Source organism: Mytilus edulis, chromosome 1 (assembly GCF_963676685.1).
Source record: "Mytilus edulis chromosome 1, xbMytEdul2.2, whole genome shotgun sequence".
Lineage (NCBI taxonomy): Eukaryota > Metazoa > Mollusca > Bivalvia > Mytilida > Mytilidae > Mytilus > Mytilus edulis.
Window position 1 is genome coordinate 109,862,374 of NC_092344.1, and position 26,439 is coordinate 109,888,812.

At 31.8% G+C, this 26,439-nt stretch overlaps 2 protein-coding genes across 2 annotated transcripts; one reads left to right on the forward strand and one right to left on the reverse strand.

Moving 5' to 3' along the window:
- Positions 1-1,436: 1,436 nt before the first annotated feature.
- LOC139517746 (trafficking protein particle complex subunit 12-like) lies at positions 1,437-15,447 on the reverse strand. The gene is made up of 14 exons (XM_071309126.1): positions 15,355-15,447; positions 12,975-13,193; positions 11,022-11,894; positions 10,417-10,628; positions 9,565-9,681; positions 8,796-8,909; positions 6,927-7,065; positions 5,699-5,811; positions 5,320-5,392; positions 5,077-5,150; positions 4,383-4,481; positions 3,830-3,927; positions 3,385-3,472; positions 1,437-2,968 (listed from the first exon to the last, which is right to left on the reverse strand). The coding sequence occupies exons 2-14, from the start codon at positions 13,180-13,182 to the stop codon at positions 2,726-2,728; spliced, it is 2,451 nt and encodes an 816-aa protein (XP_071165227.1). The 5' UTR covers positions 13,183-13,193; positions 15,355-15,447; the 3' UTR covers positions 1,437-2,725.
- A 136-nt stretch (positions 15,448-15,583) lies between these two features.
- LOC139517876 (EARP and GARP complex-interacting protein 1-like) lies at positions 15,584-25,749 on the forward strand. The gene is made up of 9 exons (XM_071309366.1): positions 15,584-15,689; positions 16,912-16,995; positions 17,571-17,703; positions 18,398-18,542; positions 18,948-19,047; positions 19,412-19,548; positions 23,512-23,679; positions 24,129-24,296; positions 25,509-25,749. Exons 1-9 carry the CDS (start codon positions 15,648-15,650, stop codon positions 25,681-25,683), a joined length of 1,152 nt encoding a protein of 383 aa, XP_071165467.1. The 5' UTR covers positions 15,584-15,647; the 3' UTR covers positions 25,684-25,749.
- The last annotated feature ends 690 nt before the right edge of the window (positions 25,750-26,439 follow it).

Genomic DNA, 26,439 nt, shown 5'->3' on the forward strand with positions numbered 1-26,439 from the left:
TGACTAAAGAAGAGAAATAAATTGTCAATAATGCATCAACAGACTGCATCAATAACCAACAAGTTCACACTTAGACCAACAGTGTATCATATAAGATGTTCAGACAATTATTCCTTTGAACAGTGATCTGAGTAACAACCCCTGCTCCCATGACTAGCATGCTTTGACATTCAAAGCATAATTATAATTGTTCTTAATAATATGCTTCATGTAATGGTCAATTAGATACTGCAACAATTTAGCAGTAAGTTGGATAATAGTATTTTTAACCTTTTGTTATAATAATGCTTATTTTAGTATTGGAAGGAGGGAACTCCCATCAAATGTCAGCACACCCTTTAAACCAAATATGTATATTACCACATGTAGCAAATGTTAGTTTAGTAAAAATATTTTTGTCAATATATAAGTTTCTGAAAAGAATCAATAAAAAGCCAAAATCAAAAAAAAAAATAAACCCCATTTTCTTTTTGGTGGACCAAGGACCTCAATTCAAAAGACCCTAGGTCTCTATCACTTATAGTTTACCGGTTACAATTACATTTTACTTATTTTAAATTCAGAAAGGGAAATAACTCTCATTGGAGTCACTGGGCGGCTTTGATAAAAACTATTATTAAGATCCTTAATATCTATAAAGAGCAAATTGGTGAAATAATTTTGTCATAATCTTTTACTGTTTCGAAGGAGATGTTCAAACAAGAAATACAGTGTTTGGGGAGATAACTCTTACATAAAAAGTGTTCGATTAAAAAGTGTCAGTTTCAAAAGCGCAGTAACTGTTCGATATCAGAAAATTTTAGCAACATCTAGCAAATTCCCTATAGAACGAAAGGATAAATATGTGGTGGAAGGAGAAATCAAAGTGCTTGTTAGCACTGAATGGTAAAGATTGCTTCAATTTATCAATGGAAGTAAAATTAAATATTTCATTGGTTGTAGTTGATTTAACAGCAATTCTAGACAAAGGAAGATAACTTCATTTTTTTTAAAGATGACTTTAACAATGACATCATTTATATTTTTAGAACCGATATTAGATTCCTGCACCTTGCAAAAGTTATGTAATTTTCTTAACAAGTGTAACATCATTTTGTGCCTTGGAATATTTGAGCATATATTATATCGTTAAATTTCTGAAAATGTTCATGGATAGGATGTATAGAATGTTATGATCAATGCACTATATTTTGTGTATCAAAAAGGTAGTAATAAGTCATGGAAGATTTAGATATCAAGTCAGTCCCATACGGTATTGATTGCTTAAAACAAAACACAATCAATAGGTCTTTCCACATATAAGTGGAAAGACCTAATAAAAATACTTCATCTCAAAATAAAGCATCTTACTTATATCACTGCTTCAATTATTTTCAACTCAAACATGTTAAAGTAATAGCTATCTGACCAACTAACATCAAGGCAACAAAACTGAATGCTTTATAAATAATTTATTTCTAAATACACATGAATTATGTGTTATCAAGTACAATGAGTACAATGCAAAATACAATAAAACAAACTGAAACAAGAAAAACAAAATAATGTGAGAAAATTATTGCACTGTCCCTATTGAAAACTTTTTCTCTAAATTAACATATATTGATTTCATTACCGGTAAAGAAATAATCCAATGATTATTTTTATAACAATAAGGTCCCCTACCACTTTTCAAATGTTCATGTAGCAAAACAATCATATTTATTAATGATAAAAGACAAAATCAAACTAATATTTAAATACTTAGGCATGTCCTTAAATATCAATATACCTTTCGCCACTTTGAAGAATTACATGCACCTATTTAAACAGGGCATTGCACATTGCACAAGATTTTAAATGTTAATTCTGATTTTATTTTTATTGTGCATTCTTCTTTATATATTCTGTCCTTCAATTTATTTGAATAAAAAGGTAGGGAGTAATGTAACCAAAAATGCAACGTTTTGTTACTTAATTCACGTATTCCCAACATTTTGGTGCCGTGACCAGTGACTTATGTCTTATATTGTAACGTAAAGACTTTGTGACATGTCACTTGTATACTTTGGCATTCTATAGATTGATTACACATATTAGAACATGCATTGTTACTTACTTAATTCATGTATTCCCGACAAAAAACACAATTTCCACATCAAAACATGCCAATGTTTCTGACCTATATCTTTGTAAAATTCAAACATGGCAGTTGTTTTTAATTCATTTAATGAGTTTCAGTTCATTTGATAAAGGATGGGTTATGTTGTGTTTGTAGGCTTAGGTTTCATTGAGTAATTTTCAACAACTCCTGTCATTATATATAACAAATTGGGTCTGATGACAATAATTTGGGGGAAAAGTTTGGTCCCTTATACAATTTAATGTAGGTTATTTTGAATGTTGGATTTCTTTTTTATACACAAAACTAACAACACTTGTTGAGGTGATTTTAAGATGTTCCAAAAATGTATTTTGATAAAAATATCAGTACAATATTAAACCATAGAAAAAGATATTAGAAGCTACATCAAAGATACATACAGAACTGTTGTTACTCAAGTTGGTCCCTTTTTATTTTAATGTATGGAATATTGTTTTTCACCAGTAGATAACTTAAAAAATGTAAAAGAGTTTTGAATTCACTTCTTACTGTTGCTTTGTGAAACACTAGCCAGTTATTTTTCAGAAGATACTGCTCAAAATTCTACAAAGCAGTCAGTATATGGAGCAATAACTGCAATGTTCAAGCCATTTTCAAACAAGCAACAGGAAATCCATCACCTTTATGTCTACTGACCAGGTCCAGTAATGCTTGTTTTTTATGTAAAGCTCTTGATGATTCTAGTTCATATAAAGTACACAAGTTAAATAAAACTCCTTCATGTAAATTTCTCTCAGGATCTTCATGTACTAAGACTTCCAGACTCTTCAAAGCTTCCATTAACTTTCCAACGTACAAGGAACAAACAGCCATATTATTTACAGCCTGTAAAAAGAAAGATTACACTGTATTCTTCTTTCTGTATCACTACTTGGACACATTTTCAGAAATGGAAAATGACAGTTCAAATATAACATTGAATAAGGCAAAATAAAAATCTTTAAACTTGTGAAATATGTCTTAATATTCAATCATCTCTTGTAGAGAAAAGACAAACAACAGTATTAACTACCATCAAGGATAACTTCAGAAGAGAATATGACTCACAAGTCCATTTAATTTAAATAGAGCACTGAAATTGAGCCAGTATTTTTTAATTTTTTTTAAATTTGATAAATACATTATAAGAAAACAGAAATATCTAAATTATCAAATTATTCATGAATGAACTTGATCAAAACCTTGCTTTATTTTAATTTGTTACTTGCATTATCAGAAAATGGTAGTTAGTTAATACTTACTGAGGAATTTTTAGGATCACATTCAACAGCATTCTTAAAATTCTCGAATGCTTCTGAAAAATTGTTTAAACACATGCCCTCTAAACCTCTGAAATTAGTGAAATTAAAATTTATAAGACCATATAAAACAACATTTAAAAACTATTTAATTGTTTACCTTTTTATGATTATGATGCATGCTTTATTTCTTTCTTGATTTAATGCTTTTTTTTTGTAGTATAATGTTTTGACTTTGAAAATCAGTAAAATCAGTAAAATACAGATATGCTAAATCAAATTGAGAGAGGAATGATACAATCAATGATGAAACAATTGTATAACCAATGTCAGACGGGTTCTAAAAACCATATCAAATATATCTATATTCTATCATTGAAATTACAACACTAAATACAGTTTTTTTTAAAACACTGAAACTGTATCAAAACATTTATTTATCTCTTACCTGTTTATAAAATTTCTACATTTAACATATTTATCTTGACTGTCAGATAGTACTTCTGCTTGTTTAAAACAGTCTTTGGCTTTTGGTACATTACCAATCTAAAAATATATATATATAGAGTATACCATACTATTTTCAAAGGCCATATTTAAAATCATAATGATCTCAAAAGATGTTATATAAAAGCAAAGTCACACATGTAACTATGAAAGATTTTATACCAAATAGTAGCAGGAGATCGGTAGGCTTTACAACAAAACAGTTCAGTCAAATACAATCTAATGACATTTCTTAGGTCTAAGGGAAGTAATTCTACCAAAGTTTGTCATCAATATAGACTTATGTGTCAAAAATCAGATCAATATCAGCAGGTATATTATAACATGAAAAAGTCTAAACAACTCTTATGATTTTAAAAGCCAAATGACAGATATAGGGTACACTAAATGCCCTGGCCACTTTATGGTTGATGCATAAAATGGAGTGGTCTTTTTACTCTAAATCAACAAACAATATATAACATTTAATTTAGTATTTGATCCAATCAGTTTACCTGTAAGTATATTCTTCCAATGCCACTCAATAGGTCAGCCTTACAAGAACAATCTTTACTCAGTATAGAATCATAAACACTAACAGCAGCTTCATAATCCTACAAAATATACTGATCTGTAATAAAGGTATTCCCAAAAATAGATTGCAACAGTTTTTTTTTTTAATAAATTTTAATATTTTCAACACTAAACTTTTCACTGCAATGCATTGCATATAAATTGCTTATAATTGAATATGTTGACGTTTATGATTATTTGTTGCTTGCTTTATGTCTGAGTGGCAAATCTTCCATACAAATTATATGAAATTAAAGTCACACTACATATTTCAAGTTTACAAAGAGGAATTGTAAAATCAACACAGTATCTTTCAGTATAAGGTTTAACCAAAATTTACTAATCACAAATACTTTTCTTACCATCAACCTTAAAATGTGGTCAAAGTAAGGCATCTATGCAAAACTTTCAATGATGCCAAAAAGCGCCATTTTCATATTTTTTTACTTTTAAGTGTTTTCAAATTTAGCAACTCATACTGCATTGTTTTCATGAAATAAAAGTATATTCTTCCAATGCCACTCAATAGGTCAGCCTTACAAGAACAATCTTTACTCAGTATAGAATCATATACATTAACAGCAGCCTATTGAACCTAGACAGAAACAAGGAAATAAAAGTACTTTTAAGGCTCACCTTAATTGCTAGGAATGTATTTCCTATGATATATAATACTTGTTTTTCTCTTTCCTGCCATAATTCCTTGGAAACTACAATAGAAATATAAATAAATTTATCTCTAAGTCTTAATGGATATAACAATATATAAAATGTTATTGAAATAAGTTCCCAAAAAATTGTTATATTCTATAACTAACGTTTTGTCAATCACATCTTGAAAAAGAATGTACATTATCAGACTGTCTATATTTTCTTTACCTTTTCTACTTTCTGGAGTAATTTCTACTGCACTGCCATCTTCAGCCAAACCATCTTCAAGATTTATCAAAATCTACAAAAGTAACAAATCTTAATGATAGATTTAGATCGCACATGTACTTAAGTAAACAGAGCTAATTCTTTATTAAAACTATGATCCAGTGACTGCCAATCAGCATTACAGACTAACCAAAATTTAAGAAAAAAAAAAGAAAAAAATAGTAAGTGCAAAAGAAAATCATGAAGGATTCTGTGAAAATATCATAAAAATCCTGTCCATCAGGTAATGTTGCAGACACAAAAGTGGAACAAACATCCCCAAATCACAACTAAACAACCCACTTCAGAAAGTGGATGATATAATAAAGTTTCTGCATACCTTTTGTGCTACAGCTAATACATAGTATAGTCTATCTAAAGCTTCGTGTGACCTGCCTAAATAATGTGGCAACTCAGCATGTAGTATTCTCATACCAAAAGGAACCATTGAACCTAAAAAGGAATTCAAATTATTTAAATTATTCAGTTTTTTTTTCATAGATACATGTACTAAGATTTGGTTGAAAGATTGCCCTTATCTGTAAACAAGAATGTGTCCATAGTACACGGATGCCCAACTTGCACTATCATTTTCTATGTTCATTGGACCGTGAAATTGGGGTCAAAACTTTAATTTCGAATTATAATTAGAAAGATCATATCATAGGGAACATGTGTACTAAGTTTCAAGATGATGTAACTTTAACTTCATCAAAAACTACCTTGACCAAAAACTTTAACCTGAACTTCACACTATCATTTTCTATGTTCAGTAGACCATGAAATTGGGGTCAAAACTATAATTTGGCATTAAAATTAGAAAGATCATATCATTTGGAACATGTGTACTAAGTTTCAAGTTGATTGGACTTCAACTTCTTCAAAAACTAACTTGACCAAAAACTTTAACCTGAAGCAAACGGACGGACGCACAGATGGACGAACGGACGCACAGACAAACGGAGGCACAGACCAGAAAACATAATGCCCCTCTACTATCGTAGGTGGGGCATAAAAACTTAATACAATTGGGATACCACATTCTAACTTTTACTAAAAACAACTGCTATTCAGCTATGAACATGTACAGTCCTACAATCTGCCTAAACTTTTATATTTTGGCATTGTAAAAGATTGTATTTTTCTCTGACTGTCTATGAAGTCTTTAAACTCATTTAGTTGTGTACTGACTGATATTTTAGATTTGGAAACATATTTTTTTTATTAGATGTTACTGCCTTGAACTAACTTTCAGTAACAAAGATTTACTCTCTGATTTGGTACTTTGGGCTTTAAGTCTTTTTGTTCGATGTATTTTGTGTGCTTTGTGTAAAGCTGATGAGTTAGGCATTTTTTAGATTGATTGTTATAGCTTGTTCTTATATTGTGCTGACAGACAGAAAGTTATTTTAAAGTTTAAACTAATTTGACTTTATTAGACAGTAATGTATTCAAGAGTTTGGCAATTTGTGATTCAAAAGTAAGTCACCCCTGAGCCAAAAATTGTGTTCAAGGGATGATATCTACCCTTCTCATTTACAAGTTTTTATTTTATTTTTACCACCTACCTTTTCTGCCTGGATACATCCTAGGATAATATTCATAGTAGAGATCAGGAGTGTCTAAATTCTGGAAAGCTTGGAATTCTGATTCAGCAATACTATAATATCTTAACTTCATCAGCAAGGCAAAGCGACAAAACCATAACTATAATTATAAACATAGAATATAGACTGATTAACTACAAGTTAAGGCAAGGTTACTGAGTCACAACTATGATAATTGACATGGAACATACTGACTTAATAAACTGACCAGTTTGAAATCTTAACAATAAGGCAAGGTTACTGAGTCACAACTATGATAATTGACATGGAACATACTGACTTAATAAACTGACCAGTTTGAAATCTTAACAATAAGGCAAGGTTACTGAGTCACAACTATATAATTGACATGGAACATACTGACTTAATAAACTGACCAGTTTGAAATCTTAACAATAAGGCAAGGTTACTGAGTCACGACTATATAATTGACATGGAACATACTGACTTAATAAACTGACCAGTTTGAAATCTTAACAATAAGGCAAGGTTACTGAGTCACAACTATATAATTGACATGGAACATACTAACTTAATAAACTGACCAGTTTGAAATCTTAACAATAAGGCAAGGTTACTGAGTCACGACTATATAATTGACATGGAACATACTGACTTAATAAACTGACCAGTTTGAAATCTTAACAATAAGGCAAGGTTACTGAGTCACGACTATATAATTGACATGGAACATACTGACTTAATAAACTGACCAGTTTGAAATCTTAACAATAAGGCAAGGTTACTGAGTCACGACTATATAATTGACATGGAACATACTGACTTAATAAACTGACCAGTTTGAAATCTTAACAATAATGCAAGGAATCAACTCTTTAGTTTAAACATGTCTCACTTTCATCTATATCGTGTATATAAGTCACTCATGGGAAGGAAAGGAACAGCAGAAAATAAAATGAAATAAAAAAAGTGCGTTTTTTACCTAAAAATATTTTTTTACAAATTTTTCTGGACCCATTTTTGAAGGAAAACAAAGGTTATGCTCGTCTCAAGACACTTTTAATAGAACATCTAAACACTAAATACCTTGGATGAATATCATTTAATTGGCTTTGAACTAGCTTTCTGTAACTGAGTACTTTAAGATCACCACTTGTCTTTATGTTAGTTACCAGTATTGTTTGTTTTTTTGATTTTTTTTTTGCTTCAAGTCGTTCTGATGAGATAAGCTATTTCTAACTGATTTTTACAGTTTATTTTTATATTTTACTTTGACACCACTTGCCCAAGTCAGGAGTCTTTAATTCATTGGTTGATGTATGTCATACCAGTACCGGTATTTGTTTTTTTTGTTTTCTGTTTTGTTATAAATCAAGCTGTTGGTTTTCTCGTTTAACTTGTTTTAAAAATTGTCAAGATATTCTATAGCTATACAGTATGGGTTTTACTCATTGTATAAGTTCAAACACAGTAAGCTATAGTTGCTTTAAATAGCTTCATTCGGAGTTGTTTAATCAAGAAATAATTCATGGCAGCCCTAGATTTATTTTCATATAACAATTTTGTTGAATTTTCAGTTTCTGACATTTTACATCGAAATGGACTGATTTGTTTATTTTGTATTAGAAAAGAGATAACTGAGTTATATTTGAAGTGTGGGTTATACTGTGAAAGAAATTGACTTTAACTGGCCATATAAAAAAGATGGGGGTAACACCCAACAGCAAATTTTGTGTATTAATGAATCTGTGCTTAAAGCAGTTATTTTGTGATTAAAATGGTTGATACATTGTACTATAAATAGGTCATCATATTAGAATTCACATTCAAACACCATCTTATTTTATTATGATAGGTTATCTACCCTACCTGTAAAGAATGTGTTGTGTGAGTAGTTATCTGTCCTACTTGATCTGGGCCCTGTCCTGTCTCTGTCAACAACCTCCCAGTTAAATCTACAGCTGATCTGTAACAACCACCAGCCTAGAAAAGAATCATTTATAAAAAGTTTCACAGAATCATTCATCAAACAATATTACATTTTCACTGATTAAAATTTGGCTCCCTGAAAATGACATAAACAGAAAAGCAAAAAAAAAAGAAGATAAACTATTGATAGCTCAGTAAGTATTCAGTAAACTAGAAGATGATGGGTGGTAGATATGAAAATACCTCACACAGTAAAGCATGCCAACATAAAACTTGTTGCCAAATTGCAAGTCACTCTAATTTGCAGCTCTTGAGAAAAAAAAAGCAAAAGAATTTATTAAATGTCCATTATGTGCAAGAAAATATAAGTGTTCTGTAAACAGGTAGTTTATAAGTGATGGATGTGGAAACAAAAAGGTATGCTTACATTAAGCTTGATAGTTTTTAAATTACTCTGATTATAAGGGATTTTTCCTGAGATGGGCACACAGACAGAGGTTAAGTACCACTAACCCCATTTTCATAACAAGGTATAATCTGAATCTAACTCACAAACTAGTGAACCAATATAAACTAAACTGATATGATTGTAAAACACTATTTTGGGTGCAGGTGTTTAACTTAACAAGTCAGATTGCTTCATTCAAATGGTAAATAAAATTATCTTAACAATTTTACATTCTAACCACTGATACAATAATATACATACAATTAATTTTTGGAGTCCTTCTATATTTTGTGTAACACTGTCTATAGTCAGCACCTGTCTCTTTATAGCCTCCTGTTCTCCCATATATCGATAAACTAAATCTCTCACTGGATCACCCTGAAATCAATCATAGCAATCACGGTAAATAAAATAAATGTATCAAACTCTTAGGGTAAATTAAGAACCTTTGAAGTTTTCTATAAAGAAAATAATTCTGTCAGTTACTAGTAGAACATACACATTCCCAATAACCAATCTTGAAGGATATGAATAAACACTTTTTAAAAGAACCTACTTAAATTGATACCAATTCTTATAATTTTCTTCAATGTGTATGTTTGTTACAAAGACTAAATAAACAGTGAGTAAAGCCTACAAATTCTTGTAAAATTGCTTCATTTCATGCTATACATATATCATTCTATATTTTAATATGGTGAACACTTAAAAACATTCAGATAAAGATATAAAGAAGTAATTTCATCAGGTACTAAAAGTTGTCTGAATATAATAATAATAATAATAATAATTCTTTATTTAAAGAGGGTTACACAGTTAGCTTAACTGAATCTACCAAAAATACCTGTTTTACAGCAAGATGGCATAATACTTTAAGTTCATTGACTACCAAGCCAGATGTTCCAAGATTTACCTAAGGTTCATTGACTACCAAGCCAGATGTACCAAGATTTACCTAAGGTTCATTGACTACCAAGCCAGATGTTCCAAGATTTACCTAAGGTTCATTGACTTCCAAGCTACATCTACCAAGATTTATCATTGGCTACCAAGCCAGGCATACAAAGATTTAACCTATGTTCGTGGACTACAGACATGTGAACAAAGATTTACCTGAGGTTCATTAACTACCAAGCCTGGTGTACTAAGATTTTCTGCTACAGGTGTAAAGTTTGAATGATCTCCAGGTAACCAAGCATCATGTTGACGATCTGAATCACTCATCTGTATACTTGACAGAAACAAGTCCTCTCCTGTTGTATCGGAGAATGCTGTGGTGTGAGGTGGTGTTTTTAAGGGTACTTCAGTTGGTATTACTGGAGTCGCTGTAAAATTGAACACTCATGTACTCAGACTTTAAACTTTGTAAAATTCTGTATACAAAATATTGGGATAAACCTTATGTTATTATGCTTTCCTTTTTTTGTGCAGCAGTCATGTAGAAATGGCTTTGTAACTCTTCAGATTTTTTCACAAAACTTATAATAATCAACAAAATCTTTTACTTTGGTTGAACCTCTAGCTAGTGTTTACACTACATTTAACTGATGGAAACAATAATCAATTGTTTTTTTTTTTCATTACACGACAGATACTGTTTCTGGTAACTTTTCTTTTCTCTTTGTTAAAAAAAAATGTGAATAAAATATCTTTCAAGTCTTGTGAAAATAAGAAAGAAGCTGTCCCATATCAATTATTGTGCTAACATTTTCAGTTACCTGTTTCAAATGATGGGTTTGTCTCAGCTGCAGGCTGACCCAGTGGTTGGCTTGGTGGGATGTTAGCCAAGGGCGAATGGACTTTTTGATGTGTTGGTGTCGGCTGACTTGGTAGTTGACTTGCTGGTACAGGTGGCAGTGGTACTGGTTGATGTGTTGGTGTAGCAAAAGGAGAAAACTGGTTAGACGAAAACTGTGACACTGGTAATGGAGATATTATTGGTTCACTGCCAACAGAATGATGACTAGCAGACGACAGTTGCCTGTCAATACTGCCAACAAATCCAGAGTGTTCTTGTTCATTCTGATCAGATTCAGACAAGTGCATCTGATGTATTCTTTCTGAAAGTAAACTACTCCCAGGAGACACACCATACTCAGTGAATTCAGGGTCAGGGTCATTCTCTGCAGTAAACATTTCAAAATCTTCTTTGTCATCAATCAATTGTAATGAGGCCTCCATCACATTTACATCACTTTCCACCTGAAAGTCAACACTTTCTGGTTCTTCATGAGAGAGTCGGGATTCTAAATGTTGGTGTACACTGCTCTCTTCTTCAACAAAATTGTCAAACACATTTTCTTCCAGAATCTTTTCTTCTGTTGTTTGAATAGCATCTTCTGATGATACATTTACAAAAGCTGAGCTATTGAAAGGGTCGTCAAGTGAGTTTTGATCAGCAAAATAACTACTTATATTCATTTGGCCTTGAGCCTCATTTGTGTTTTTTAGTTCCTTTACTAGACCAGGAATTTGATCTATCACTTTCTTTCCCACATCAGGTATTTGATCTATCACCTTTTTTCCCACATCAATCACAGTCTCTATTGTTTCTTCCAGAATACCAGAGGCAGAATCACTGTCTGTAGATTCTGTATAAGGTAGAAAATATATAAGAAATTATTCAGCAGGAAAACAAAAAGAGTCCAGACTACTGTTTGATCTTAGAATGTTGCAATAATAAAATGGCAGATGTACAAACATGGGTTACACTATATGCCCTGGCAACTTCAGACATGAACACATATATTGTATATCAAAATAGTCTACATTGTACAATAATTCATGTAAAAGGCTGAGGAATTGCTAATCTTATTATAAGAGGCATTTATCACCTACAGTTTGTACCTAGCCATTTTCAAATAAATGTTTTCAAACTAATTTGGCACTTTTCCCATATAAAACACATCATTAAAATTCAGTTTGAAAAAATAAACAATATTGCAATAATGTTCATGCTGTAAGGAAATTTGATTGTTTTATTGAATGACAGAGACTGGGATAAATATATCCACTTTTAATGTTCAAAATCTTCTAAAAATGTTCCAACAGGGTACATGTATATATTATCAAAAAATGCATGTACCAAAAATGTATCTTTGAAAACAAAGAAAATAACAGTAAAATAAAACATTAAAGACAGAACCTGATAGTCTTCATCAATTCATATTCACCAATCCATAGAAAATGTGCCTTACCTTGTAACAATGTATTAAGATGAATCAACTGTATATTTCCACAAGATTTGAATACAATTCAAGGCTGTGAAAGGTTAAAATTAAGTTAACATACATGTACATGTATGCATAATGTTACTTTGTTTAATAGTCATTTTGTTTTAAAGTGACATGAAATGAGGACACTTTTCAGGTTCATGTAAATTTAACAAGTTTGTCAAATACTTGTCTTGGTAAGATAAATGTTTATTTCATTATTTAAAGTTCACAACATGTACAATATATAATGCGAATTGGAAGTTAAATCTTGTAGTTAACTTGTAGTCAAGTTGTCTTTTAAGACTCTTTTTCTAGTATTGATTGATTGATTGTTCTTTGCTATACGCTGCATTAGCACAAAAAGGCTATATCGCGGCGAGAGCTTATTCAAATATTTTTTCTATTTTTTTCTAGTATTAAATCTCAACTCATTTTAAAATTACTATTCAATATAACCTTTAACTAAATCTGGTATGGCCGTAATAATATCTTGAACATCTTCCTCAACTGCTGTTGGTTCTAGATAAACAGAATCTAAAGTATCTGTTGTAGCAGAGTGTCTAAGAGTTGTCCCCCTTATAACTACATCAGGATTCTGGAGGTGGAATTCTTTTTCTGATAAAGATTCATCTTCTAAAAATTCTTCAACATTATCATCAGCCATTATCTACTTTACTGAAATGAATGTTTTGTGTTTAAATAATTACATGTAATATATTATTCAAATGTGTGTGTCATGATCAATAATGTAGAATTTACAAAAAATGTAGATGTTCAGCTAAACAATTTAAACTTTTGTAATGTTAATGAGCTCACTGACAGATTAGAACTAAATAGTTAAAATATCTTAAGAAATTGTACCGCTGCAATACAAAATGTGTAAAAATAAATTGATAAATTGATAAATATTGATAAATATCGTCATTAAAGCACAAAACTCTAAATAAGAGTTCACTTACCATTTCAACATTAAAGGGGCACTAGCTGTCAAATTCATGTTCACCGATTTTAATCAAATTCTCATGTTTAATTTATAACAATGTAAAACATTTATACAAAATATCAAAAGTCTAAAATAAACAATTAACAGGGCACCGCATGAAAATATGTAGCTTCATTTCGTGTGTATTTTAGTCTAAACGCCATCTAATTAATTGTCGAGTTGACCCCTAAAGTCATCCGTCCCGATGACCATATAAGCAATGTAAACATAAATATAGATATAAATAAATTAAGCAAACTCCTGCTATTCGGATTATTCTAGATCTATTTAATTTTATATTATACAATATACAAATTACATTCCATTAATGATTGAGCATAAGATATAATACATTTGATTTTTTATCAATCTCGTAGCTAGTGCCCCTTTAAGGAAAAACTCAACAAAAAATGTAAAATTGTTATTAATGGGCAATTTCTTAAAGAGTCGCCAGATGATTTCCTTGCTAAAAACCTTCTTGTAGATCTTGTTTTGCTCATCAAGTTTGCTTTATGAATAAATTTCCATCTTTCTATTATCATTTTTAACTTATTAGGCAAAAATGAGTAAAGATAATTATTAAATGACAAAAAAATCAATAAGGAGTCTTCAGACGATATCGACAAGATGTTTCGAGATATTTGAGATTTAAAATATGGCGGGAAAAGGCTGACTCAGACTTTTACCTTATATTTGCATTGGTATTATTTGGGTCTCAAAACAAAAGAAAGAAAATTAAGAATCTTCTAAAATGTTGGTAAATGACCTTTCATGAGCTATTAAGTCTTATATGAAAAAATAAATGGGTGTTATGGGGCAAAATATTTTACATTGTATTGTATGGAAAAACACCAAGGAGTCTGAACATTTGACAAAAATCCAAAACCTCACCTAAGTACATCCTTAATATTGATTTACTTATAGGGTCTTTGCATCGGAACTAAAGTAAACACATTTATTTTTAAAAAACAGTTGTTGGCATGACACGGGTTATGTTCTTCTCATATATTTCATGATAGTATGATACTGCTAATAGTTTGTTGTTATTTATGTATTATTGTCATTTTATTTATTTTCTTTTGTTACATCTTCTGACATCCGACTCAGACTTCTCTTGAACTGAATTTTAATGTGTGTATTGTTATGCTTTTACTTTTCTACATTGGCTAGAGGTATAGGGGAGGGTTGAGATCTCATAAACATGTTTAACACCGCTGCAATTTTGCACCTGTCCCAAGTCAGGAGCCTCTGGCCTTTGTTAATCTTGTATGATTTTTAATCTTAGTTTCTTGTGTATAATTGGAGTTTAGTATGACGTCCATTATCACTGTACTAGTATACATATTTTTTTAAGGGGCCAGCTGAAAGACGCTTACGGGTGCGGGAGTTTCTCGCTACATTGAAGACCCATTGGTGGCCTTCGGCTGTTGTCTGCTCTATGGTGGGTCTCATTGGGGTCTAAGCGTGACGTGGAATTGCCGATTTTTTTGTAAACGTGACGTCACAGGGGAAAGTCAATTATTGTGCCATGAAAACTAGAATTAAGGTCTAGCGGGATACGGGAAATTAACAAAAAAATGAGAATCGCTTAGGTACATAGTATAAGCAGGATACGGGAATCTGACAAAACAGTAAGCGGGATCTGGGATCAGACAGCCCAAATGAGACCCCTCTATGGTCGGGTTGTCAGGTTGTCGCTTTGACATTCACCATTTTCCATTCTTACTATTTGTCATTATATAATTTCAGACTCCAATGTTAATGGGGTATGAAAGGATAAGCATACAGGACATTCTGTCATAGACGTTAGGGGCAAACAGTATATATAAAAGAAAAGGGTAAATTGAAATCAACCTGCTAATTTTTTCGACGAACGGACACTGTGCTGTGTATACGTCATCAAATTATGTGTAGAATGTCATAAAAAATAATTTCATGAATGGAATAAAAAAGAGTATTGAAACAGATTACATTGCCATCAAATACATTTTGTCTGGCATTAGCTACAGTTATTTGTTTTAAAATAATAATTAAATAATTTTATGTTTTACTTTTTACGACTGCCGAAAATTGACTTAGGCTACTGGTTTCCGTTTCCCCCCATCCCCTGTCCGACAGAAATAATTTTAGGGACCAGACACACAGATATGGACGACGAATCGCCGGTTATTTATGGGCTAGAATTTCAGGTTATCTCCGTTATATTTGATAAAAACTGTTAAAAAATGCTTTTCCTGGAAGATAACCATAATGTCAGCTTCTCATACTAATTGGTTTTGTAAGGCATCAATCGCTTTAGAACTCGTCCCAAATTAGTCCAAATAATAAATTATATGAATATGACATCTTGCAAGGCTATTATATTTTTTTCTTTCAAAGCAAAAAAGCCTTCCAAGACGTTATAAATATTTTGACTAGTCCCAAATATAAATTGGATAGTTGCCCGTCCAAAATGGATGCACTGCTTCTTTGCACCTGGAGCCGACTGACGTCCTTGAGTCTATATAAATCGGGTCTCAAGAATTTTTTTCATTTCTAATCCATGATTCATTTATGTAAGTTTCATCTACCTGCCATCCTTTATTTTTTCATAATATGAGGCAGGCATAACCTGTGAATGGGGACGAAAATGTTAAAATAAGAGATTTGACCCCGATTTCATGGTCCACTGTACATGTTCTATGGACACATTCTAGTTTGCATATGGATAGGACAATACACCTTATCGCTAATCCCGGCTGACCTGGCCGCTTGAACTTTTGACGCATACAACAATCACTTTTTAATTGTGGCATCAGCCATTTTGTTTTATGACGTCATAATTTTACAGGAACCTGTGTGATATCCAGTAATGGCGGACAAATAGCGATAAGGTGTATATAAGTTCATACATGCAAGTGCCCACAAAAAATTTATATATGCAATGATAGTTACAAATAGTATAAATATAACATTAAACAAATGGTATTCAAAGAATACAAAAAAAGTTAAAAACAAAAACTTTAGATCCAAACCACAAATCTAAGAAATAGAAAACAACTTGTAAATATATATTGCTATTAGCAAAGGCCATCAGCAGGTTTCAATGCCTGAATTCAGAGTTAGAGCACAGGTGTAAGAAGATTTTACAGGTAAGACAGTATTTTTTTAGCGGGAAGTAGAGAGCATGTTAGTAATAAGGTGTGCTTGATTTGGAGTTGTCATTCGTCAATGTAATATGATAATCAGTACAAATGATGAACATGACACATGAAATATGATATGAGTACATGTTTAACATGTAAAAGCTTAATAACAATATTAAACATAAAGAAATAGTGCATGCAGTCGCAGTGACACAATTATTATTTGTATAACTCTTCTATAAATTTAAGTTATTAATAGAATGATATTTTTTTTATCATTCAACAGGCCAAAGCATTAACTGCACAAACAGGAGAAACTGATAAGATCAGGTTTCTTGTTGGAACTCAGTCTTTACGAGTAGAAAATCAGGTAAATCAGCAGGAACAAAATTCTTCATTAAACATGAATCATTATTTAAATATCTTGACACATTGTATTATTATTGAAACCTTAATATACTGAATTGGGCAAAGAAATAATTTTGATAAGCATGATTATTTTTCACTACCTTTGTTCTATCCTATGTCTTTGTTTCATTTTCTATTGCTTACTTGGTCAAATATGATGAGATGCCTGATGGGTTCTGGTACACTTGAGGTTATAAAATCTGTGCTAATCAGTTAAAACTTAATAACACTATAAAAATAAGGAGATGTGGTATGATTGCCAATGAGACAACTATCCACCAAAGTTCAAATGAAGTGGATATCAGCAATTATAGAATGTATAGGCAACCATAAGGCCTTTAAAAATGAGACTTCTATTCTACATGTCTGTATAACAACAGATATGATACCTAAAGATTCTGTCAGTTTTATAATTATGCATAACCTCACTGGAAAACCTAATTTTCAGTATAACCTGATACATGTGTGAAGTCTAATTGAGTTTTGAATGATATCCCATCAGGAAAAAAATGATTCTGATGTTATTTTATTTTCCAGATTCATCACATTGATTTTGATGATGAAAACAACATCATTAACAAAAACATTTACCTACATCCTGAAGGAGAGATCTGGAATATTAAGGCCTCAACCATTGATAAAGACTTAATGACAACATGTTACAATAAAAGTAAATTTAAGTTAAGCTAAATATTTGGAATGGGTAAACCGTATTAAAGGGGCACATAACAAGCATCTAATCAAATTGACAAAGAACCTTAATCCCTGAAGTCATCAAAATAAAATAAAATGACTGTATATAATAAAAAAGTAAGTTGATTAGATTTTTTTTTTACCATCCTGCCTCTTATTTCAGATCTTGGACATGACTGGTATACATGTATCGCATAGAAACTAAAATTAAAAAAATACAAAATCACCATCAAGGACAACCTAGTCATCTGTTTCTTTATAAAATTACAGATAAATAAAGAGTTAACTAAATTGTATTTGAAATATTAGTAAACAATAACTAAGATGATGATTATACCTGTACATCATCATTCAATGGTATAAACACCTCAGTGAGTACTAAGTAGTAGAATTCTTGCTTTGAGTGTGGAAGGTCCTCAGTTCAATCCCAAGTCACAGCAAATCAAAGGCTTGAAAATTCATATTTGCTGCTTGTCTGATAAGTACACAGCAGTTAGCAGTAAGAGCAAATACTGGTTTGCTCAGAGTCAGAATATGTCTACGTAGGATAACACATCCTTTTACAGACTTGTGAACTAGTATGTTGAAAATTAAATTTAAAAGTTCTGTATGTCATTTTAGTATCAAGCAGTGTTTATATTCATAATACATTAATATGTTTTTATCTGCAGCATCAGAATCAAAGACAGAAATGAAGGCAGCTATTTGGAGACTACCATCTGATTTTGATAGTGGTCAAGCAGATGACCAGTCAGCACATCCAGCTGTGCGATTGGTCTGTCACCTGAATAACTCAGAATATGGTGACATGAAAAGGTCTGTTTATAATTTTGTGCATGTTTTAATCAGAGGTAAATCATGAATGTATTAAACCAGTCACAGAAAAGTTAGAAAAAAAGCATTATAAATAATATTCATGTTCAAACTCACAGATTGTGTGTGTCTGTCTAGCTCAATAAACTCATCATATATAGATACCAGGATTGGAATATCAAATGCACATTTTGTATTCCTCACGTTTAAATAATAACACAAAAAAAAGGCCTCACAAAGTTCCAAAAAAGCAGAGTAAACATTCAAATCACTTTAACATTTTCTTGTCCTGAATATATACATTTAAATTGCTTGTGAAATGTAAAAGAATCATCAGCCTCTTTTTCAAATGTTATATCTGAGCTGGTATTTACTTACATGAAATCAACAATATCCTACTTTTTACAGTGTTTTATGGCACCCAACCGGAGATACTTCAGCTGTGATAGGCTTTGCAGATAACCATATAGTATTGTGGGATATTGACACATCTTCAAGCACTGCAAAGGTACTTATTTCAACCCTTCTTTCAATTGTGGTAAAATAATCTGTCAGAACTTTTTTTTAAACAAAAACTAAACTGTGTTATCATCTGACATCATACATTAACAGCATAATCTAATATTTCTATATTTTGTCTTGCAACTGATATTTATTTTTCTTATGCAAAATCACACCAGGATCAGAATTACCTCCCTTTGTCTTGCTACTTGTAAAGTCTTTGGAATTTCCAATTTTACAGTTAATAAATTACATTTTTTAGTGATCTAAACTTTGCAAAAAAAAGCAAGTATGATTTAATTGTATAAAATGAACAATATTTTTTCATACCCTGAAAATGTGTAAGTATTGCATTCAAAATCTGTTAACAGATGACAGCTTCCACAGGATTAGATAGTAAAGGTAACTCCAAATTCACCTGTGGTCAATGGAATCCTCATCATAATTGTACACAGATAGCCACTGCAAATGACACACACATACGAGGATGGGACATTAGGACTATGCAGTAAGTCTTTACCGCTATAAATGACTCACAAAGTCTTTTCTAAAACCATAATGATACACACAAATGACATAGGCATAATAATACCCACAAATGACATAGGCATAATAATACACACAAATGACATAGGCATTTGACTAATAGTAAATGTGGCAACAACACACGAACAGGGGTGACTAGAACAAAAGAACATTAAGTAAACATAGTGTTACGCCCTGGTGATTTTAAAGCTGATATTTTACTGTGGTCTTCGTTCCACACTTGATACACGCAAATGTCCGTTGTTGTGTTCTGATTCGTAATTTACAGAAGAAATAGCTTACTTTGACCCTGTATTAAATGCTGACTTCTTTAAATCTATATATCGACTCTGTTTATGTGTGTAATTATTCATTTTGTATGTGTTTATACTTAGTTGCAGTATAACGCGCCAAATGTAACGTTACATGTTCTTGTTTATGAATAACTTGTGTATTACGTCACACGTTGTATAAAATAAGGAACACATGTTCCTACGTTGAGATTCTCTCCAACAACCTCCATGCAGTTAGCAGTCTCTCTTAAATGCAGTGCACCAAGTAGATTTGCTGCACCAAGTAAAGTTGCTTGGTGAAAGTATTTAAATGCAGTGCACCAAGTAGATTCCTGCACCAAGTAATGCAGTGCACCAAGTAGATTTGCAGCACCAAGTAAAGTTGCTTGGTGAGAGTTTTTAGATGCAGTGCACCAAGTAGATTTGCATGCACCGAGTACGCTGAGTATTCAAGTTGAATGCAGTGCACCAAGTAGATTTGCTGCACCGAGTTAGCTGAGTACTTGAATGCCGTGCACCAAGTAGATTTTCTTGCACCGAGCAATTGTTTTATTAATCTTAGTGCAAGTAATGCACCTTGCCGTATTACTTATTGTATATAATTATTAACGTATTTTGTTTCTTGAACCGCTGTATTTGATATATTGTTTAAATAGAAATAATACAATCAACGAACTTCCATTATGGTTTTTATTATTACTTCCTTCACCAGAGGCCCACAAAAGTAACTACGGGTGTATATCCTGACAAGAAAACCCTGGAACTTTACATTGGTGTCAGAAGTGGGATCTTAAATTTTTAAATCATTAAAAAAAATGATCTGGTGAAGTTTGAAAAATAAAATCATTTTAAAATGGATGATTCCTTGCAGTCTGATATAATTCAATTTAATCCAACAGATAGATCATCAATTGCTAGTGATGATACAGTGGAGAGTATTACACATGCAGTGAGAACAAGATCGCAGAATTCTTATGAATATAAATGTTTTCGCCGTGATGAAAAAGGTCATGTCAGAAAAGCTTGTCCTTATAGTGACTAATTCTATAAATATTGTTTTCGTTTTATTTGTTTTATTTATTATGTTTTAAACTGTTTAAAGTGTTTATTCTTGAATTTGATGCAGAAATATGCTGAAAAGTAGAAACAAAAGCTTGTTGAATCGTTCAATTTAGCTGCTGGTGTCTTCCTGTTGTTGATATAATGCTGTTTAAGTACAACTCGCAAGAACCAGTAGTGGTCCAAACTACTACTATATATTAATAATAACACATGCTGAAAAAAATTAAATGTCTCTGTAAGTATACCCGATGCGGAAATAATAGCATAAGTCAAGCTCCATGAGTAAAAAATGAGGCCATGGAATCAGACAAATTTTATGCTATTGTATTGGATGTTAGTTACATAGACTAAATACAAGTCAATCAATGGTTTGTTAGTAATGCTGTCGCTGATATATATTCATGTTATCATGAATTAGAATAATGGTTTGCTGTTGTATTTTGTAAGTTATCCTGTGACGGAAAATGTCTGTCGAAAACTTATATATTAAGGGTTTTACTTGTACGTCCTGTGATGAAAATATCTGTGGAGTACCGGTGATTTTGTATGTGTATATTCTGTGATCGAGTATCTGTGAAATACCGTATTTTAGGAGCAGTATAGTCCTGTGACTGGTATATTGTCTGTGGAATGCTGTTGCTAATGTTGTTTTTGAAGTCGGTTCCTGTGACGAAAGAATGTCTGTGGAAGACTTATATTTTTAAGGGTATTACCCGTACGTCCTGTGATGAGCATATCTGTGGAGTATTGGGGAATTTTCAGTATGGTCCTGTGACTGGTATATTGTCTGTGGAATACTATTGCTTATTTGGGATATCGAATTGTAATATCAGCGACTGGATTTAAGTATATATTTTGTTCATGTGCAAACCATAACAAGAATTGTACATATAAACTGATTTCAACTACCGGTAGACTAGAAGCAGCGAGTCAACCATTTAATGAATATCACTAAAGAAACTTGTACAGCTTTAATATTTTATTGAACTTTGATATCAACAAAGAACTTTTTATCTCACCACAAGAGGGATATATGTTATTGAATCATATTAAACATTTAACAGAAGACAATGAACAGGAAGAGGAAGACGGTCTGAAGAGTGGAAATACCTGCATGATTTAATGTTGACTTGTTATATTTAATATTTCTATGATATGTTTCTTACTGAACCTTATTGTTGTATCTTACACCAAGAGACTTACAAAGTGAGACTTTTTGTCTTTATTTTATATTACATTATGAAATGACATCTGCATAGCATACATACTCTCATATTTGAGGACAAATCCTTTTTCTATAAGGTAGGGGGTAGTGTTACGCCCTGGTGATTTTAAAGCTGATATTTTACTGTGGTCTTCGTTCCACACTTGATACAGGCAGATGTCCGTTGTTGTGTTCTGATTCGTAATTTACAGAAGAAGTAGCTGACTTTGACCTTGTATTAAATGCTGACTTCTTTAAATCTATATATCGACTCTGTTTATGTGTGTAATTATTCATTTTGTATGTGTTTATACTTAGTTGCAGTATAACGCGCCAAATGTAACGTTACGTGTTCTTGTTTATGAATAACTTGTGTATTACGTCACACGTTGTATAAAATAAGGAACACATGTTCCTACGTTGAGATTCTCTCCAACAACCTCCATGCAGTTAGCAGTCTCTCTTAAATGCAGTGCACCAAGTAGATTTGCTGCACCAAGTAAAGTTGCTTGGTGAAAGTATTTAAATGCAGTGCACCAAGTAGATTCCTGCACCAAGTAATGCAGTGCACCAAGTAGATTTGCAGCACCAAGTAAAGTTGCTTGGTGAGAGTTTTTAGATGCAGTGCACCAAGTAGATTTGCATGCACCGAGTACGCTGAGTATTCAAGTTGAATGCAGTGCACCAAGTAGATTTGCTGCACCGAGTTAGCTGAGTATTTGAATGCTGTGCACCAAGTAGATTTTCTTGCACCGAGCAATTGTTTTATTAATCTTAGTGCAAGTAATGCACCTTGCCGTATTACTTATTGTATATAATTATTAACGTATTTTGTTTCTTGAACCGCTGTATTTGATATATTGTTTAAATAGAAATAATACAATTAACGAACTTCCATTATGGTTTTTATTATTACTTCCTTCACCAGAGGCCCACAAAAGTAACTACGGGTGTACATGTATATCCTGACAAGAAAACCCCGGAACGTTACAATATCTACAGCTACTGACATATTCATATTAGAACATTGTAACCATAAAAAAAATCTTGTCTACAATTGCTAACTGATACATATAAAATCATGTAGTCTTCATGCAGTCTTCATTAATAACATAAAAAAGAGGGTTGTAATCAGAACCATTATACACGTTGCTTCTTACAATAAGGATGGGGACATTAGAACCACACAAGTTACTTTTCTGTACAGCTACCAAAATAAACATAAGGTGCATATGTACAGTCACTGACTCACTTACAAATATATTGGACTGTTTTATATTGAGCAGGAATATCAATTTATGAGCTTTGATTAAAATACTTATAGTTTTTAAATGTATTTTATATTTTGATTTTTCTGCTTTTTTAATATTTACTGTTTTTGCATTAGACAGGTTTACACAATAGAGAATGCACATGGTCAGCTGGTCCGAGACTTGGACTTCAATCCAAATAAACAATATTATATAGTAAGCTGTGGTGATGATTGTAAGGTCAAATTCTGGGACATCAGAAATCCCACAGAGTCACTAGCTGTTCTCTCACAACATTCTCATTGGTAATTATAACAAATAGTTCTATAAGAAGTTTTTATATATTTTTTTCATTCATGATATTTCATTATTTTGATTTCATACATGTAAATCCATTTTCAGAGCTTTAGATTGATGCATTATTTATTTTTTGTTGCACAAAAAAAATAACAGTTATGGATCCAAGGCATGTGTATAACATATGAATAAACCCCAGTGAAAGTTACCAAAGTAGTTTTGGCAATGGAAATGTAAACTAAAATAAAATTTCTAACAAACTAAGTATTTGTAGATATGAAAATCATATCAGATTGATATCAGTTTTAATCAAAACTTGCATCTGTATCATATTAATTATGTGATATGTACGAGGACCAGACAGGAAGTCCCCAACAGTTTTGTTTCCTCTCAAGATTTTGATATGATAAATATTTAGAAGTAATCAGAGATTAACCTGTCTCTTTTTCTATTTCAGGGTATGGTCTGTGAAATACAACCATTTCCATGATCAGTTGATATTATCGTCCAGTAGTGATAGCCGAGTTATTTTGAACAGTGTTGTATCCCTGTCATCTGAACCCTATGGTAATCTAGCAGATAATAATGATAGTGATAGTGATGATGATCATGATGAAATTGAAAGGTAGGCATCAAGACAACTATTAGTTACAACTCAGATCTGAATGGTTACTGTATATTGCATGCATTTTTATTGGGATTTTTTTTTAAATGGACAAAAATGTGAGTTCAATTATTGCAATTTAAAAAAAAGTCTGTATACAGACCCATGTCTCAGCTATCATTATTGCATTGATAAAAATCCATGAATAGTTTATGGATTTACTGTATTTCTTTTTCATGCCACCTTAGCACTGTGATGAGATTGTTTCTACAAACACTAAATGGGGTTATATAGATTTTTAGAATTTCTAGATTTGGCACTTAGTTTAAAGATAACACAATGGTGCCAGACTACAAGTAAATTGTTTATTGACTGTGAAAATTCTAGACACAAATGTGAACATAATCAGCTTGAGACAATAAAAATGACTTAAAATTAAATATCTTGTTCAAAGAAATACTGGTAAGGCACTTTGTCAAGACTGTGTTGAAGCTTCATGTGCTTTTCTACCTATATCATCATGCAATCTGAATTATAACAGAGTTGGATATAGGGGGCTATATAGCTTTATATATGATAAATACATAGACTTTTTTACAAGAATTACTCCTAACATTGCCTTGTCGGGGCCTTTTTTTCAAAATCCTAGATCTGCACCTGTATAATGCATTTATTACATTCTTCATGATTTGTGTTTTCAAAGAAATTGTGTAATAATATTTCAAATTTGGGAACAGATATAAGGAGAGATGTCTTGAATATTTGAATTAGATACCATGCCAGCAACACAGAAATATGAATATAAAGAAATGTAGGTTATATCTGAATAAGATGGCAACACAGAAATCAAAATAAAAAGATATGTGGGATATAATCTCCATGATATGGCATCACAGCAAAGTCAGAAAAGACAATAAGAGGTCAATATACTGCCATCAACAGTAAACATGTGTCAATAGCATATATCAAGTTCTAAAACTCTAGACAGTTGGGAGTAGATTAATCAGATTTACATAAATATGCTATATTAAAATACAAATGATTTAAAACACAAAAATTCTTTAGGGAAATTAAAAGAAACTACTTATGAGATGAATGTATACAATGTAATTTTGCAGTTACAGTTAATAAAGTACAATGAATAATAGCAACAAAAGTTCTGTTCCTTTGCTTTTGTGTGTTTTTTGCTGTACATGTACTATGTTTTTATTATAACCTTTTATCGTCCAACAGATCTAAAGAACCCCAACAAGATGGTATAATATCTACGTATGAAGAACATGAAGATAGTGTTTATGCTGTGGACTGGTCAGCGGCAGATCCTTGGGTGTTTGCTTCTCTTAGTTATGATGGACGATTAGTTATAAACAGAGTACCTCGGGCTGAAAAGTACAAAATTTTGTTGTGACGAATAGACACTGGTGTTGTTACTGTGCAATATATATGTTATTTATTAAATATCTTAATACTACAATTATTGTTTGAAAAGATCGGTATTAGAATTTACTGGGAAAAACTAACAAACACACATATACATGTACAAAAACAAGAAGATGTGGTATTTTTGCCAATGAGATCAAAGTAGAAATGACGTTATAGTGAAAAACTACAGATTATTGCACAACCTTTAACCATTGATGTATTTTGCAGTTTTTTTATGCCACTGCTGTAGCAGATTGGGCATTATGTTTTAACCTTGTCGGTGTGTATTTCAGTATGTACATCCCAAAATTAGTTTTTGTCTCACTTTGAGGGAGTTAAAACAAGCGAGAAATAGGTATGCTGTTTCGGGAGGCTTCAACAATGAATTAGTTTGTGATTATGTCTAGTCTATAGTGAACCACTAGACTAGTGGTAGGTCAATTATATTTTATGCAGTTGTGGAAGCATTGGCATATCTCGTTTTCATGGAGATTATTTGGCCAGGTTTCCCTCAGTCAAAGTCTATTGACTTTTAAACTTTTGCTTACTTTACATGTATTAATTTGTGATGAGGTCAGTTTAAGATGAACCAAGAATGTTAAGTTTATAATGGTATTTGGTATGCAAATATATTGGTATTTGCAAGTGTCATATCCGGGGAGATTATATAACCCCACATCCTCATTATGGTTTATTGACTTTGAAACTTTTACATAGTTTACAAGTTAATGTTTATGTTTAT